General features: G+C 48.7%; 1 protein-coding gene across 2 annotated transcripts in view; it reads right to left on the minus strand.

Annotated features, from left to right (window-relative positions):
- Window positions 1–17,235, minus strand: part of IGDCC4 (immunoglobulin superfamily DCC subclass member 4) — an 84,929-nt gene that overhangs the window by 35,090 nt on the left and 32,604 nt on the right. For both annotated transcript variants that reach the window (XM_030955144.1, XM_030955143.1), the window contains exons 3-4: window positions 12,934–13,075; window positions 7,832–7,965 (exon numbers count right to left, since the gene is read on the minus strand). In XM_030955144.1, coding sequence (XP_030811004.1) covers window positions 7,832–7,965; window positions 12,934–13,075 — 276 coding nt within the window. The remainder of the gene's footprint in view (window positions 1–7,831; window positions 7,966–12,933; window positions 13,076–17,235) is intronic.

Here is a 17,235-nt window from a genome sequence, read left to right on the forward strand (position 1 = left end):
TTGCCAGCCTCTGGGATTCAGTGGGAACACCCTCATGCCTTTTTAACCACCATTATACCAGCTCTCTTTGTCATTATCCTAGGGCAGCACACCACTTTCCAGAATGATACATGAGGAACCTCCAAGGAGAAAAAAAAAAGCCATAAGTCCTATTTTCTTACCTCTTGCAGAGCAATGACACAGAGATGTGGTGAACAGAAGACCATTCTGGCTCACAAGTGACCCTAAAACTCCTCCTTACTCACCTCTGCCTCAGTGACTGGAGCCATTTCACTCCAGTCACTTCCTCCTTGAGCTCTGAGGCTGATGTTTCCCAGGGGCTGACACCTATTTCATCAGACCTATTTGCATTTCAGATTTATTTGTAATATCAGATCCAGCTGCAATTCAGGCACATGCAGAGACAGCAGAGAGGGATGAGGCTGGAGGCCCTGGATCGTGCAGGAGGGCACAACCTGCTTCCTCTGTGACCATGGCTCCTGCTCTGCCCCATGCCCTCTGCCAGAGCAGCCATCCACTGTCCTGAGCAGCTCTGAAAAGAGGAACATTTTGGGAAGGGATCTTGCAGAGGGCTCTCCCTGATGCCAGGTACACAGAATGCTTCCCACAAGTGACGCTGCGAACACACAACACGCTGGGAGCCCACAGTAAAACAGTCTGGCAGCAAACTGAGACTGCCAACTTGGAAGGGAGAGAACTAAAAGCAGATGGATGCATCTGCATTCACTCAGGACAATGCAAATCTGTTTTTCTAGGAAAAGTCCGGAAGAAAAGCTGGCTTTCCATGGGGAAAGATCATCGCTGATATCCACAGATTCTGTCAGAGCCCTTTGCCTGGACACTTGCTGGGTGCCACAGAGAACCCTGATGTAAGGCTGTGCATTAGGACAGTGTTTGGTAACACCATCTGCCCCTCCTTATCCCATCCTTCCTCTCTCTTCCTGCTCCTCTTTTTTTGTCCACAATCCACTTGGCATTGCCCCCTGGTTGCACCAGAAACAGAGATGGGCAAGAACACCTCTGATACCAAAGGCAAACTCCCAGCTGTGTTCTGAGTGATCCCTAGTACCCAAGACATCCAAGTGAGGGCTCAGAGCAGCCCAGCTCTGCTCCTGACTCAGCCTCCCCTGTGGCTCAGGCCCACTCCTCCCACTCCTGGTCCTCAGCACCCCTGTAGCTACTGGTGGGTCTTAGAGACAGGGACACGTCTGTCCTGTGTCAAAAGTAATGGGATTAGACACCTCCATGAGCTTTGCTATGCCTCCAGACACTTCCAACATCCTCACTCCAGCTGCTGGACGCTGTCAGTGCCAGAGGGCACCGCCAGCCCTCGACCTCAGAGAGCTGATGAGGCACAGCTGTAACACCAATGATTAATAATTAACTAATGTCATCAGGAGCCCAAGCACATCAACCTTCCTGTCCTGCAGCCCACTGCAAGCTGCTGACCTAATTATGGTCTCTATTCCTAGCTCCTTTCCAGCCTCTCCACACAGTATTAGCCTATCCCACATCCTCCAGGGCAGGCTAGGTGTGATCCCTGTAGTGCAGATGTGCTGATGCACCACAGGATTGCACCACCACCAAGGGACTCAGAGGAGAACTGAATGGAGTCTATTGCTTAAAACATGCTTCAGTCCAAGCCTTACCAAACACCAGCTGTTATTTCAGGAAGCCTCAGAAGTGCAGCAGACCTGAATTAGTAAGGGATGCATGTGGAGAACACCAGAGGACCATAAACCATGCCTGAATCCAGACATCCCTCGTCTGCAGGAGCTGAAGGCAGAGTAACACAGGAGCCTGGCCACATCTGACAGCTCTAAACGTCATGCACAGCTACCACTGCACGTGGATTAGAGCAGTTTCCCCTTAGGACCTGGAAACAGCTCACCTATTCCCAGCTATACATCCCTTGTTCTGCTCTATTATCCTTGACACCTCTGTTGCCACTCACTTCGGTGCCATCCCCAGGCTTAGCTGTTGTGCTTAATGGGAGGTGAGGGCTCTGCATTTTGTATCAAACCCTCTGTCACTGCGGGCTGCTGGAGCTGTCAGGACTGTGGCACATCATAGCCCCATGGAAGTTCACAGACAGCTGAGCTGGAACTCCCCTTGGGCTCCCAGAGCAGGCTGCTGACACTGGAGCTATGAGAAGCTTTCCCTCAGCAATGCGAGGGGTGTGATGCTTCTTGGCCCTGTAGGAACCCCAGCCAAGCAGAGCTGTTTGGCTGGAAGGGTGCCTGACACACATCTGCACCAGCCTTTCACAAGTTTCACCCAATATCAATCCTGCTCCATGCGTGCCTGAAACCCACCAGCAGTGACAGGCTCAGTAAAGTGAGATGGAGTTTAAGTTTACAGCTTGTTAGGCAAAAGGTCACTTCTAGCTTTAAAGATCTATTTATTAAGCAGAAAGTGTTGTGTACCTCCTCCTTGATCTTGCCATCCTCTGAATTCACACTTGCCATGGCTTGCTTAGCACCTTCTGCCACAGGCAGGAGCAACAGTGTTTTACAGACTCCATCAGACGCATTATGCAAACAGCTTCAGATACCTGCTTCCCAGGAAACCAGAGCTGTGAAACACTCGTAAACAGAGTCCTCATGGCTGAGCTTTGGGGATGTCAAGTGAAGTTCCCTGCTTAACTGCTAGTGAAGTGAGAGACCAGAGGGCAAAGGAAAACAGAAGGATGCTAAAAGGAGAGAGGGAAAAGTGACAGTTCTGTGTCCTGCACAGGAGGCACATGGAACAGGAACATGGCAATTGCAGGTTGGAACCAGGATGTCTCTCTCTCCAGAGGTGATGCATCACTTGCACATTATGCCAACAACTCACAGCAAAAATGTAATTGTGTTATCCCACCCCACACTTTCTTTCCCTACATATGCCCACAACTCATGCCTCCCAGAAGAAGTGTGCCATGCCCACACACAGCTGTGGATAGCTCTACCCCCACAACCATACAGGGCCCTGCTGCCCCTGCAATGGGTTCCTGCTGGAGTAGGACCACCCTAATCCAGGTTGGACCATCCCTCCACTCTGGTTAAAGCTGCCCTTCACTGTCGCTGGCAGCACACACAGGATCAATGCCCAGCTGCAGTCAGGGAGGCCAGCCCAGAGCAGCACTGACCCAAATCCAAAGTTCCCTGTCCCCTGGCTGCCCAGTACCTGTGTTGGAAGCCGCGAGGGGAGCAGAGCACGTGGCCAGGGCTCAGGCTGAGTGCCAAGCCAGCATCCAGCACGTCATTCGCACATGCAGGGACTGAAAATCCACTTGTGGTAACAGCACGTCTGTTTCTGCGAGGTGGTGGCCAACTGCGAGTGTTGCTCACTTCATCACCACCTTCCCCTCCATCCCTAAAGCTCATCCCAGTCAAGAGCTCTATTTTCCTACAGCCCTCTGGAGCAGGAACCATCCCAGGCTCTATGTTGGTACCTGCAAGCCACTGCAGCACAAACACCAAAAGAACAAAAAAACCTGAAGGTGCTTCAGCTGCCTCCAAGCTGTTATCACATTCATACAAATATTTGGCTGAAAAATCCATTTCCTGGGACACTGCTGCAGCAAGCTGCTACAACTGTCAGCGTAAATGATGTTCTGCCAACGGCAATCTCACAGTGTCATCTCTAATAACACGGCACTAAATCCCAGCTCGCGGGGGATGTGCTCAGCTGCTGGGAGACTCCTCCGTGGTTTGCTCAGCCCAGACCTCCACCCACCACCCTGCTCTGTTCTCCAATTCCTGCATTATTGCAGCACAGGGAGATTCTGATTCTTGCCTATCTGGTTTAAGGCAGAGGTTTTTCCCACACATGTCACAGCAGTCACGACCACCCCACATGCACAGACCAGGAACAGAGTCCAGAGGACACGAGAAGGGAAATCCCACACCCACACTGAGATACATGCCCACACCTCTCTTGTATGTGCCCCTAGATGCCCTCCAGCACCAAATGTCTATAATGATTCTCCAGACTGACCCACCCCTTCCAAGAGGGCAACTCCAAGGCTATTTATTACATTATCCCTATTTACAGAAATTTCCAGTTGAGGAACTGTTCTCCTCTGCAGCCCAATAACAGAGAGGGAGAGAGAAGCAAGGAGTCCTGGCTCCCAGGACCATGCTTTGACAATCCTTCTGCAATAAGCAATAAATATGAAAAGACACAAACACTGAGATCTTCATGAAGGAGCTCTGGGGTCAGGATCTCAAATTTGTTTCTCCCACTCCAGTGAGAGAAAACTATTCTATACTAAAATTGCCAAGATTTTTAACTTTCTTTAGGTCACTTGGGAGACCATACTGCTTATACATACTCAAAGGGATTAAAAAATAAGGAGGAATGACAATTTTTTCAAGATTCCCAATGCTCTGCAACTAAAACTAACAGGATGAATTGCAGGGAAGGGAAATTTGGGTTAGCTGTGGAGAAAAGATTCCAGAATTCATTCAATGGGGAAGATGCAATGGAAATTAGGGGGAGCTACATTCCTTGTGGCATTTAAAAACAGAATAGACCAAATCTTTGTAAAAATCTACTGTTCTTGCAGCAGCACAGCTTCTGACTGTTATTTGTGCTACCTTGCGCCAGTTGTGGGGCAAATACACAGCAAGAGGGAGTCCCTATTCCCATGAAAACACATGGAGCAGGCATGTGCATGACATGGAGGGGAAAGCGAAGTGACAGGCAAAGTGACCTGCTGAGACCACACGTCATGTTCCCCAAGCCCTTCTCCCCAAGCTATTATTCTTTGAGAGCTGCTTTATGAAGCATGGCAACACTTCTGTGTGTATGTCAAGAACCTGGGAACACGACCAGGACACACAAGGAATTAGTTCTTTATCTACAAGTTCAGAGTAGGGCTCCAGAGCCTGCTTCCAGGAAAAGGAGCTACAAGGAACAAGACACAGCTGACCCCAAGGAAAGGCAGCACGCACAGCCAGAGCCTGGGAAAGCATCCCACAGCCAGCTCCTAATGCCCTTTTGGCAGAGAGAGACACAGGGTTCATTCATCACCTGTCCAGGTGAGGGGTGAAGGGACAGAGCTGCCAGATGTGCACTGGGAAGCAGTGGAGATCCAAGGGGAGAACCCAAGCTATTCCTGTTTCAGCAGCAGGCTCTGTTTCAGGGCTGCATGACTGTATCCTGCTGTCCCATCTGCTCTCTCCCCTTCCAGCTCCAAACGCCGCTTCCCCAGGGAAGGTCTGGAAATTTGCACCATGAAGTCTGCACAGCCAAAACATCTGCAGCCCCGCCTGCCCTCCCTAGCCACGGCCAGCATGTGCTCAACCACGGACACACAGCACAACCCAAATTCCCTCCAGGACAGGGAAGTCACACTGCCCAGGGAAATGACACTTTTGGGGTTTTTAGACTGTGCAGATATGACAGAAAGCGGTCATGTTAATTGCTGTTTTTTACTGGGGAAAGGCCTTTAACAAGGGAGAGGGAACAATTCCCAGCCATCGTACAAGGAACAGGGAGGGAGGGGGAAGGAACAGGACAACTGGGCAGAAGAGCTACAGGGAAACTGATTCTTTTGCTATGCACAGCTCAAATCCAGCCCTGTCTGGAAGGCAGAGGCATGAACACAAAATGTTCCCAGACCTGATCCTTGGAAGCATTTGCATTATCACCAGCAAGACCCCAAAATCTACCAGGAACACAACCTCCAGCATCATAACACAGCACTGCCAGTGCTGCCAGTGGGACAGCAAATAAGGAGACACAAGGTCCCACTGCACAAACCTTTTGCAGGGGCCCTGGCAGTGCAGTGGGACTGAAAGGCTGGATTGTCACCTTATCTTGGCACAAAGGAGTCCCTTGCCAGGAGCAGGGAGGGAAGAAGCAGTTTAGTTGCTCCTGTCTGCAGACACACAGGAGTTTGGTCCCTAAAATTTCCAAATAAGCAACACTAAATAACTGTACTTCAGTCTATTGTTCTTTTGTTGTCTGTCTTTCAGTTTATTTGGGCTTTTTTTTTCCCCTAGGATTCTTTGTTTTGGTTTAGTTTCGTTTTATTTTTCACAACCAGGAAAGGATTTCTGCCTGACCAGTTCACTCCAACTATTATCAGCTGCTTCTGAACAGGGAGGAAAAGACTCCTCAAGCCAGTCCAGGCATCCAAAAATGTGCTTTGATGGTGAAGTGCTGAAACAAAAAAGGATCAATACCATGCCAGTCACTCATGGAGGAGTTTACAGCCTGCACAGGTCACTGCAGTTTCCCATCTGTCTCAGAGATACTTCTCCCCAATTATAAAAAACCCCAGAGATTTAACAGGCATGTTTTTCATCACTATCAGCTCAATCTGGTGAAAAACTCAACCTCACATATTTGTTTTAGCAGCCAGCGGGTGGTGTGGTGCTGCGGAAGAGAGATTTGGGTGAGAACTCCAGGCAGAAATCTGCTCGGGCCGGCTGGTGCTCCAGAAGGAACGCTTCCCATTTAACCTCTTCCATTGCCTCCATTTGCAAAGCAGATTAAACATTGCAGAGCTACAAGATGCAATTATGCAGAATGAGTTATGATGCCAAGGACATCAAATTCACCTTTGCAGCTTGATCGATATTAGTTATCAATAGCACACCAGAGCCAACACAGGACCTGTCTCTGGAGCTGGAACTGCCCATAGGAAGTGCTCCCCTCGGCTCCCAGCTTCATTAAACACGCAGAGGATCTGGCAGGGGCTGGCAATTAGATACAGAGCATTCAACCGCTCACGAATTCTCTGCAGATTCCACCCAGATTACCTCCATGACACAATCCATTGATCAGAGGTGTGTTCTCAGGCTCCACAGTTAATTACACTCCCTGCTGATGGATGAACAGCAAAGCCATCACTGGGAAAATACACTGGGAGCAGAATGCCAAGCAACACAATCCTAAACAAAGACGAAAGGGGCTGGGAAGGATTTCAGAGCTTTCAAGGTTAAAGCTGCCTGCAAGATACACCGGGGTCAGCATCAACAGGAGACGGATGTGGCAGGGGGCACTGTCCAGAGAGAAGGGACAGCTCAGCCAGACTCCCAGCCCTGGTGAGTTTGTCCATTTGCAGGACAGGGATGATACAAAGCTGGGGAGGCAGCCAGGCATGCTGGGAAGGATGCTGGAGCCTGGAGACCCCCACTGCACTCAGGCTCTCAGCTATGTCCTCATGTCCAGACTTGCCCACTGCACTCTTGGCTTACAAAGGAAAATGCACTCAAGAGGCTGAGGCCCAGATTGGGAGGTGAAGAACAGCTCACAGCCAAAGCTTTGCTCCAAAGGCCTGTATCACCAGGAGAAATCCCAGCTGGGGCTGTTCCCAAATACCACATAAAGATCTCTGGAGCTCAGCAGAGCACCAGCAATATGGACACAGAACACAAGTTGGATGTCACTGTGCTCAGCCTCCTCTGGACTGTGCTGGGCACCCTGGATAAACACTGTCCTGCCAGCTACTCCAGCCTCCAGCTATTTCTCTCCCTTGCTTGGGAAGCACCTTCGTCTGTCCATGCCAGCCCTTGCTTCTCTTGCTATCCAATGCCACTGCAGAGAACACCACCAAAAATGCTGCCCTCCCCAAGAAGTAAATGGGCTGCCTCATCCCTTCTAATCACCCCAGAGCACAAAGGAGTCCTCCCAACACAGTCTCCTTATCCCATCACCAGCAAAGAGAAACCTTTCATGAAATGCTTCTCTGCAGGTTTTAACCAAAGATGGCCATGTGCAGAGTCACACCAGGAGGGGAGATGGTCACTGGTATTTGAGCCCAGCTCTCCCACCACACACAATGATTACCTGGCAGACCTGTACCCAGCCCAAGAGGCTGCTGGCAGCACCTCACCTTTCACCACGCTGAGGGTGGCATCGTTGCTGTAGCGCTTTCGGGCGGCGTTGGTTGCCACGCAGTGGTAAATCCCGGCATCACTCTCCTGCACATCCACGATTTGGAGGACACCATTGGGAAGAGTTATAAACCTGAGTAACCAAAAGGAAGAGTGTGAGACAGACTATGCCTTACCCCAGATATTCATCACCCCAAAGTCCTTTTATCCCTTCTTTTTCTCCTGAAAAATCTCTCATGTGAACGTCCTGGTAATGACAGCAGAATGGGATCAGGGGACCTCTGAGCAACCCAACCTGTCATTCTCAAAAAGCAGCAGGTACAGACCTATCCATCACCTCGGGGTCTTCCAAATTTAATAGCTGCTTTTGGGAGACCAGACTAACAGGACTTTGCTGACACAAACCAACTGACCAGTACAAACCAAGTCCATACTCTCGCGCTTCTACATACACATTTGTAGATGTCCCCAAGCTTGAGCACATGCTACAGCCATTTTCAGCTCTTGCTTTTTACAAAGGTTTGTTTGCCAGACCAAAAACACACTGCAAAGAAGTCTGAACATCATCTTTTTCTTGCTGCACCTCAAGTACATGAAAAGGCACCAGCTGATACACAGCTGCACCTCCATGGGCCAAAGCAGCCATGATACAGCCACCTGAACCTGCATCATTTCCGCTCCTTTCCTTCTTCGAGTTTCTGGCTTTCACAAGGTGACAAATTCACAGCTGGGCATTCAGTATCCTCTGATTTGCCCATGGGATGCTACTGGGAAACACTTCCACAGAGTGAAATGGCTACACTGCTCACGACATGAACACAATCCTTGCTGCATTACACTGAACAAAGCAGATGATTAGCAATTAGCATAAAAGTAGGAGCAGGCTGTCAGCATCTCCATTTTCTGCCTGGATTCCTAGATGGCAGCCTCTTTATTCTTGAATGCAAGGCGCAAAGCCTACGTGATCCTTTTTAATTATATATGAGATCCATTTTTAATTGCAAGCCTCTATAAACAGAGCTGCCGAGGTTTGACAGGCAGCTCTGGGTTATCAGTCTTCATTATGAAGAGGACACATTCAAAGGCAATTGTTAAGGGGAGGGATAGCAGCTATTCCACAGGAACAGCACAAAGGCAAGTTATAACCATGAATGCCAGTCCTGCCATCCACAAAGATCACAGTAAGTCAAACTGTGTTTCTCCAGGTGCTGAGACAGCTGGAGTGCCATGAGTGAGGATCATGGAGCCAGGGAGACCTTAACAGGTCACTCATCCTGCATTCAAGCTATGGTCACCCACAGTATGCCTGCTCCTGCAGACATTTATCCTAAATCTGCACTCATGGAAACACCTCCCTTGCCCTAAGCAGTCTGTTCCAGAGACAAATATCCCTGCTGTGAGTCTTGCATCGATCCTGGACCTCAGCTCTTGCAGTTGAGCTCATCATGTTGTGTCCTTCACAGCTGATGAAGAAGGAAGAGCTACAAGAGCTCCTCCAGTGACCGTTCTGTCTCCACTGAAACAATCCTACAGCCTGATCCATGGACATAGACTGGCTGAAGCTTCCCACGTACACAAATGCAATGCCTTACATCCCCAAAGCCACGTTCCTGCTACTTACAAAGACATTTTGCTAAGGATCAAGCTCCAAAAGACCTCAGAGGAGGTGATACCCAAAAGCCCTCATCAGGATGCCTCATCAGGACTCAGGAGAAGGATGACAAATATTTGCATCCTCTCAGCTCCATGGAGGGAAAGCCTCCCACTGCGATAATATTTATTTTTGTCGTGCATCTGCTATTTGAGTCTGTAATTAATATCAACATATTTCAAACACCAGGCAAGGCATCTCCCAGCCACAAAAAGACACTTCAGCAATGTATCACAGATTCACTGAGGCTAGGACAGACCTCTGGTCTCTGGCCTTTCTTCTCTCAGAGCAGGGTCACTGCACCAGGGCATTCAGGACCCGGCTTCTCTTGGGGGCACAAAACAAGTCACTGTGTCTCTAAACAGAGCAGGAGCTGGAAACAAGGGAGTTGAATGGGGAGACTTCATCAAAAGAGTTTGAGACAGTCTCTTCAGTACCAGTGGTAGAGATCTACTCAGTGCAGTATATCCTGTCGGGAAAACATGGCAGTGGTGAGGATCGCTCTGCTGGGGAAGCAAGGAGGGAAGAAAAGCATATTTCTCTATCCACCATTTCTCCGAGCTGCTCACAAAGCCTCCAGCTCTTCAGGGTCCCAGCAGCCCTGAACTAGAAGCCTTCAGGCAGCCTGCAAGGGCATTTGCTCCATCCCCAGGCTCCCTGTAAGGAAATTTGCCTGATGACTCAGAGCAGACAGTTGTCAGAGCTTTTCTTCCACACAAAGCGCAAATCTTTTTGTCTGCTCACCTTCACCAAGGATTAAGCAGGAAACAAAAGCTAAAGGACAGACAGACAAAGGCCCTGGAAGCAACAGAAACCCCGAACCTTGGCAGTCCCAGGAGTTTTGCTGTTGATAGCTGCAGTGCCAGGATCTCAGAGAAGCTTGCCTCGATGGGGGCGAAAGGCAAGTCCCCACCTGGATTACCCTGAAAGACAGCACACTCAGAGCAGGGCCAACGGCCACGGCTCCAAAGGCAGCAAGAACAGCAGGGCACACCCACAGAGCTCTTCCTGTCAGCACTGAGGGGCTCAGGGCTCACCAGGGCAGTGCCCAAGAGCTGAAATCAAGCACCACTGCCTCGTGTTCAAACCCTGCAGCCCTACAGCTCAGATTGACAGCCCTATTCCCCTTCTTACCTTCTCCCTAGTAAACTGCCAGCACACCCTACCTTCCGCCTTTTAAAGGTGCCTAGGACAGCCCAAAGCTGCAGAACCTGCAGCTCTGTTGCAGGCTCAGTTTGGAAGCCCTTTTGCTCACAGCTCCAGAGTCCTGTACATGAACATGAGCCATGTCAAGGCATTCCTGACACAACACAGAAAGACAACTCTACACACAGAAATAAAACCCTCACTTAGCCAAAATGTGGACAAATATACTGTGATTGCAGAGCACGTGGTCTCTAGGTTATGGATTTGCTGTGCAGACCTCTAAAGACCTCCAGTTCCCAGCAAGTGCTCATCTTGGCTCTACAGAAAATAAACAGAATTTTGGAGCCTGATGTGAAACCCAGCCAGCACCTAAACCAGAGATTATGCCAAGAGATGTTACACACACCCCAAATCAACTGCAATCTAGAGAAATCCTGTGAGCCACCTTTCAGCAGCTGCTGCAGATTTAAGACTGTGTTTACTCAATGTGCTTCAGAGCCAGAACTGCAAAATAATCTGTGTCTTACTCACATAGGTAATTTAGAATTTTGTCCTGAAGACGGACAGGAAGGGTATTCCAAAAACACCAGTCAGCACTTTGGTACCCTGTAGGTTGTTTAAATATGTTTTTAAGATCAGCTCTCAGTACCTAGAGAGAACCTGCATCCAGGCAAAGGCTGAAAAGAGTGCCCAGAGGTAAGAACAACAAAGAAAAGTGGAGGGGGAAGAGTTAAAAAGAGGGGGAAAGGAAGAAAAGAGAGGGGAAAAGGAAAAGCAAGAAAAGGGAAAAGCAATGTGAGTTTAACATGATTATTCTATCCCTCTTAAATCACAAACACTCATGTAGCAATACTCCAGGGCTGTACGTCCAGACCCTGAGCCTGATTTGCACACCCTCCCAGCCCTGCTATTCTGGAGTATGAAATCATCACCCTGACACCTGCCCAGCCAAAGGGTTGCATTTTCACAGGCTCATCCCAAGTGTGCACAGGAGGGAGCCCACAGTAATCAGGCCAGCCTGAGATCCCATCCTTAGGCACAATGCAGGGAGGATAACAGAGAGCTCTGGTAGGCAGCCAACATTTCCTGGAATTCACTTAATTCCTTCGAAAGCCGGTTATATTAAATCCAACAACAACTAGACAACAACAAAAAAAGCAAATCCTTCTGAAAAAGCATATTAGCTAGAACATGATTTAAAAAGCAAGATCTGCAGATAGAGATTATGGCCTGGCTTTTACAAGGAAAACAATTTTCAGGCTGCCTGTGATGAAAGCAATCTCTAAGCAAGTAATTTCACAATCTCCATCGAGCTGTCTCATTAAAAAGCCATTGTATCTATGACACACTTCTCCCTGCAATCCCTTATTTTCTGGGGTTTTTTTCCTTCCTTTTTTATTAATTTTCTTCTCAACAGCCTCCTATGAACTTTTAGAGGCCATACTCCAGACTCAAGGATATAAGTGGGTATTCTTACAGAAATAGCCACTGCTTCAAAAGTATTTCTAAACTTCCCCCCCAACACCTCCCTCTTTTTTTCCTCTTCTGCCACTTGGATTAACTTCCCCAGGAGGGAAACACCACCTTCTAAAGAACAGAAAAGGAGTTTTTAAGAACTAAAGGACAATTCAGTTACAGATCCCCTGCAGAAGTGATGTCTACAGACAAACACCTAATGGTTCATCCCCTCCTCTGTAACTTTCATGAAGGAAAAAGTATCATGCTTCAGGACTCTCCTCTTTTCTCCAGAAAAAGAAAATTCAGCGCCTTTTACTGGATGGTGTCTAAACATGGGAGTAAGACAAAGGAAAAGGCCTCCCATTAAAACCATAACCAAAATCAAAGAAAATCCACAAAATGGAGTTCAGTTGGATACGCCCAGGTCAATACTCCTCACTCCAGGCCCCAATAACCCAGCGAATTCCATGTCATTTCACACAAGAGGACAAGCCAAAGCATCCACGCCTTGCCATGCCCCATCCTGGGTACACACAGGCCTTTGCAGGGTGCAGGTTCTGCACTGTAATAACTAGCACAGTATCAAGAGTTGTTTTTCCTTTGTGGTTTGAATATATGGGGGAAAGTTCATTTTATTTGGATGTTTATGGAACTTTTTTCCTCAGCCCCTTTAATACTTCTTATATCAATTAGTTATCAGGTCCAAACCTGGTATCACTTCTCTATCACCTGTCTATCACTTCTCTCGTCATGCTACCATTTTATAGAATGATTTCCACATCCTAAATGGTCAGGCTTTGCTTTGCTCTTTTTCAAGCTGACCCAAGAAAGCAAGCAGAGAATCACCTGGGTTCTGCTGGAACAGCTTCATGGTCCTTCTCCCAGGTGATGACAGGGGAGGGCAGCCCCTCGATCCGGCACTCAAACCGGGCCATGCCATTTTCTTCCACTGTCTGCGACTCCGGCTGCTGGAAAAAGCGTGATAATGCTGGGGAAAGAAGAAGGTAAGGAAAGTTAATAACTCAGTGTTTCTGCTGAGAAATGTAAACTTGTCATGATGTATGAGCTAAGAGAAAGGCTTTTCTCTCCTGAAGACAGCCTGAAATGTAATTCCTCCCTTTCCTGCGCTCCTACAGACCCTCAGCAACCCTAACAACAGTAACTGAAAGGTTTCAATGTGTAAATTTGCTTCTTGCCTCATTTTCTACCTTAAGGCAACAGTGTGAGAGAAAGACGCAATTTGGCAGCTTCAGCAGTTACCTTCCTAAATTGCTTCCTTGTATGTTCACTTGCTCCATTTGGGAAGGACACAGAATGAGAAACAGAGGGGAAATGCCACAACCCCAGAGATGAGAGTTTCCCCCTTGCCTTGTAGCATTCCTGCAGCCACAGGAAATTAAAACAAGGCAAGTGGAAGAACGAGCCAGATGTCAAGTTACACAAAACAACTGCCCACGGACTGGCAGTGCTGGAGACCAGAGGCAGAGCTCATAAGAGTTTTGACCCTCCTTCTCCTACCTGCAAAAATCAATTTCATCCTACTCAAGCAGATGGGAGGTAGCCAAGGGGATCCAGACACTCTACTAAGAGGAGGATGGATTTCATACATACCAGGATACTTGCTTGCTCTCCAAGGCTCACCTCTCTCTATATACGTCTTTCCATAGTAAAGAGGCTGGACTGCTTCGGAGACAAAGCACTGCAGTTTGGAACTGCTCTTGGACCACAATCCACAGCTGCCTCTTCTTCCAACCTTTCCATGCACACAGCAAAACCCTGCAGCAGAAATCCTCCCCCAGGGCTGTCAGCATCTGTCCCACCAACAGCATAACCCGAAGGCATCCCAGTCACAGGCAGAGTTTTGAATATTCATGCAGGCTCCTGGATGGGGGCAGAAAGCTCCCAGAAGAAATGGATTCTGCTTTATCCATCTCTGTTAAACTGCCTTTGCTGTGAAACCTACCCTGCTGGACAAATCCATCCAACAATGCTGTAACGTAAGTCCCAGAAACCCCAAACGTGGAACAAGAAACATCAATTTCAGCCAAGAATCCACACTTGAATGCTGGGCTGAGCACAGCACTGTGCTCAGAAGGACCCTGAGCGACCTCCTGGCCCTCCAACACAATTATGTGTTTGTCTCACCCCCGCTTTCCAAGAACATCCATCATTGCTTTGGATTTTGTAGGACTCCAAACTTGAAGTTTTTCTTTGCATCTCTCACACACACAAACATCCATGCACACATATACATGCCTTATTACAGTGTGAGCTTGAGAAAATATGTACAGTTGGGAAAATGAAATGCTTTTGCATGACCCATTTTAACCTCGGCATATTCTCAGCTGTCATTAGTGTTTTTCTTTAATTTAAATAGTTATCACATGTTTCAAGCAACTCATTGCTCTCCGCAGCAGCTACAGACCAAATTCTCCCACCAGCTGTCTGCCACGTTTCATTTTTCAATTCAATACAAATGGAATGAAAAATGTTTTCCTGGAAAATTTTGAAAAATACATTAATATGTAAAGCCTTAATTCAGCCAACTGCTTTAGTATTCTCAAATATACACTGCAGACCACTTCACCACAGAGTAATTTCTACAAATTACAAAACCTTTTAAGCTCATGTTAATAAAACTTGCTGAATCCAAGAGTTTAAAAGAAAATCCATCAAATCCCAGTGCATATTCAGGATGGCACCATCAAAGCAACCTTCTCCTGACAGCAGATACCCTTAATCCTCTTTCCCATTATTCTCTTCTCATCCTACAGGTGTCAATGAGAATATTTTGGCAGGCTCTGGAGGGCCATGTACCCAGGAAGATCATGATGGGAGGCAGGATTCCTAAAAAATGAAATTTGCTAGCATTTCTGTTTCCTCCACCTCACACAGCATCACCTGTTTCTCTGCTCCTCATTATTAAGTGGCATCAGCTTGGTGTACAAAAGATGACAGACCCTCCTGGGCTCCCTGGCTTATCAGGCAATAACCTGTCCTGGTTATTCGTGGCTATCACCTGCCAGACCTGGTCCTGCAAGCTTTAAATTCCCAGCTGAGAACCAAATCCTGCCCTTCACCTCCACCCAGCCCTATCTGCCCACTGTGCTAGAATGGCTCTTCAAAAGCCAAGAAAAGCACCCCTGACAGAACCTCCCTAGGATGTGGAAGAGTGTGACCAAACAGTGCCCCTGATTAGGGAGCACAGTGTCCCTCTTGCTCGGAGCACACAGGAACAGCCACACTTCCCAAGGGGAGTCACAGCTCCGGGCAAAGCCACGGCTTTGTCTCACGGCAGGCTGAGTGCTCCATGGGGGCTGGGGGCTCTACCAGAAGCAAACCTTCTCAGAACTCTTGGGGTGGGCTTCAGAGGCTGAGCAGCTCCATCATATTCCTTTCACAGCACAAGGTTAGGGATAGTGGGGATAGGGATGGGCTGGAAAAAATCACCCCTGAAAGCTCTGAAAGAAGCAGCCTGCAGAGTCCTCCATGAAGGAGAGGACAGGCAACTTCAACTGGGATCTTAGTAACACCAAATCAAAGCAAGAGAAGTGAGAAAGTTCCTTTGATGCAGAACTGAGCAAGACCCCTGGATGTCAGCCCTGAAAGGGTCAGGCAGAGACAGACTTGCTGGCTGGGCTCATCACTGCTCCACAAGCATCTGCACCAGCTTGGGGCCAACACCACAGCATGCTGTGATCCCTCGCACTCCACTTTTCTCATCCTCAGGAGTACCAGGGTGGAATGGATGAGGCAGGACACGTACAGCACCTCTAGTGTGACTCAGAGCTGTGCTGCAAACAGATGGGGCTGGGAGGAAAAAGAGTCAGGCAAGGGAGGAGAGGACTGGAGAGCAGGTCCTGCCACTTGGACACGCTGCACGGACGTGTGTGCAGGTCACAGCAAGTGCAGGACAGGCTCCAACACACTGCTCACCCTGGGGCCACAGGATCCTTGCAGGGGCTGTTCTCCTCCCACAAACAAATTCTGGGCACAATTCTGCTGCTGCAGAAGTGCTGCAAAGTGAGAGGTTTTCCCACAGGGAGGCAGCGAAAGGAGATGCTTCAGGGGAAAAGGCAGACAAAGACGACACATACTCAACATTATTTTCAACTTCTCAGCTGAGGTTTAGCTTGCAAAGCCATCCTGAGCCACAAAACCTCCCAGCCCCGTTGCACTGATTATCCTGAACACCTTAATAGGCCACTCAGTAAAAATTACCCATGGCAGGTGAGAAGGTGAAGAGCATTACAGCAAATTGCCCTCAGCGACAGCCAAAGCACCGGGCTCTGCACCTCCAGGAGCGGGACAGGCAGCTCCCTCCCCACTGACATGTTAAACCCAGCTGGAGCCAAGCCGTGTGTGCCAAGGCTTTTAGCTCTGAGCCCAGGGGTGACTGCAGGATGGCGAAACACAGCACCCTCTCCCTCTCCCAGCAGCAAGATCCGTGCAGGAGGCTGTGGGCTTGGAAAGGCTGCCAGCCAGCAACACTACACCCCAGGCAGAAAATGCAGTCTATGCAAGGAATTCAGCCTTCTGAAAGGGGCTCGCTGCTCTCTCCCACAGCGCTTTGCCCCCAGACTCTCCGTGTGCTCGTCTTCTTTGGACCTTATACAATTATTAGGAGGTATTTCCACAGTGGGGGCAACATCAGCCCCCACTCAGATCTCATACACCACCCAGGCTACCCCTCTCTGAACAACTCACCTCTGAACAGGCTGGGGGTGGAAGGGAAACACGCTAAAAAGTCGTGGGAGCAATTTGCCACGGCCCCCCCCAGCACGGCGCAGGCACAGCCAGCACAGCGCTTGTCTGCAGGGCCATATGGCAGCACAGGATTGCTCCTGCTCTCCACAGGAGCCAGCTCCCCACCTACCCAAAACAGCATCTAAATCCACATCTAATCTAAAGTCATGGATGGTCCAGGGCTTGTGCATTCATCTGCAGGAAGTTTTTCTGCCCAGCGTGGCTCTGCCTACAGTCCCTGGCCTTCACTCACCTATGTCCCTAATTCACAAAATAAATAGGATAAAATCTATAAAATAAATCCTTAAAGTAAGAACAAATCCTAGTGTACTATTCCTCAAATCCCAGACATGCAGGGCACCACAGAGAAGACACACTGTCCATGTGGAGAGAGGATGATGA

Source organism: Camarhynchus parvulus, chromosome 10, assembly GCF_901933205.1.
Source record: "Camarhynchus parvulus chromosome 10, STF_HiC, whole genome shotgun sequence".
Lineage (NCBI taxonomy): Eukaryota > Metazoa > Chordata > Aves > Passeriformes > Thraupidae > Camarhynchus > Camarhynchus parvulus.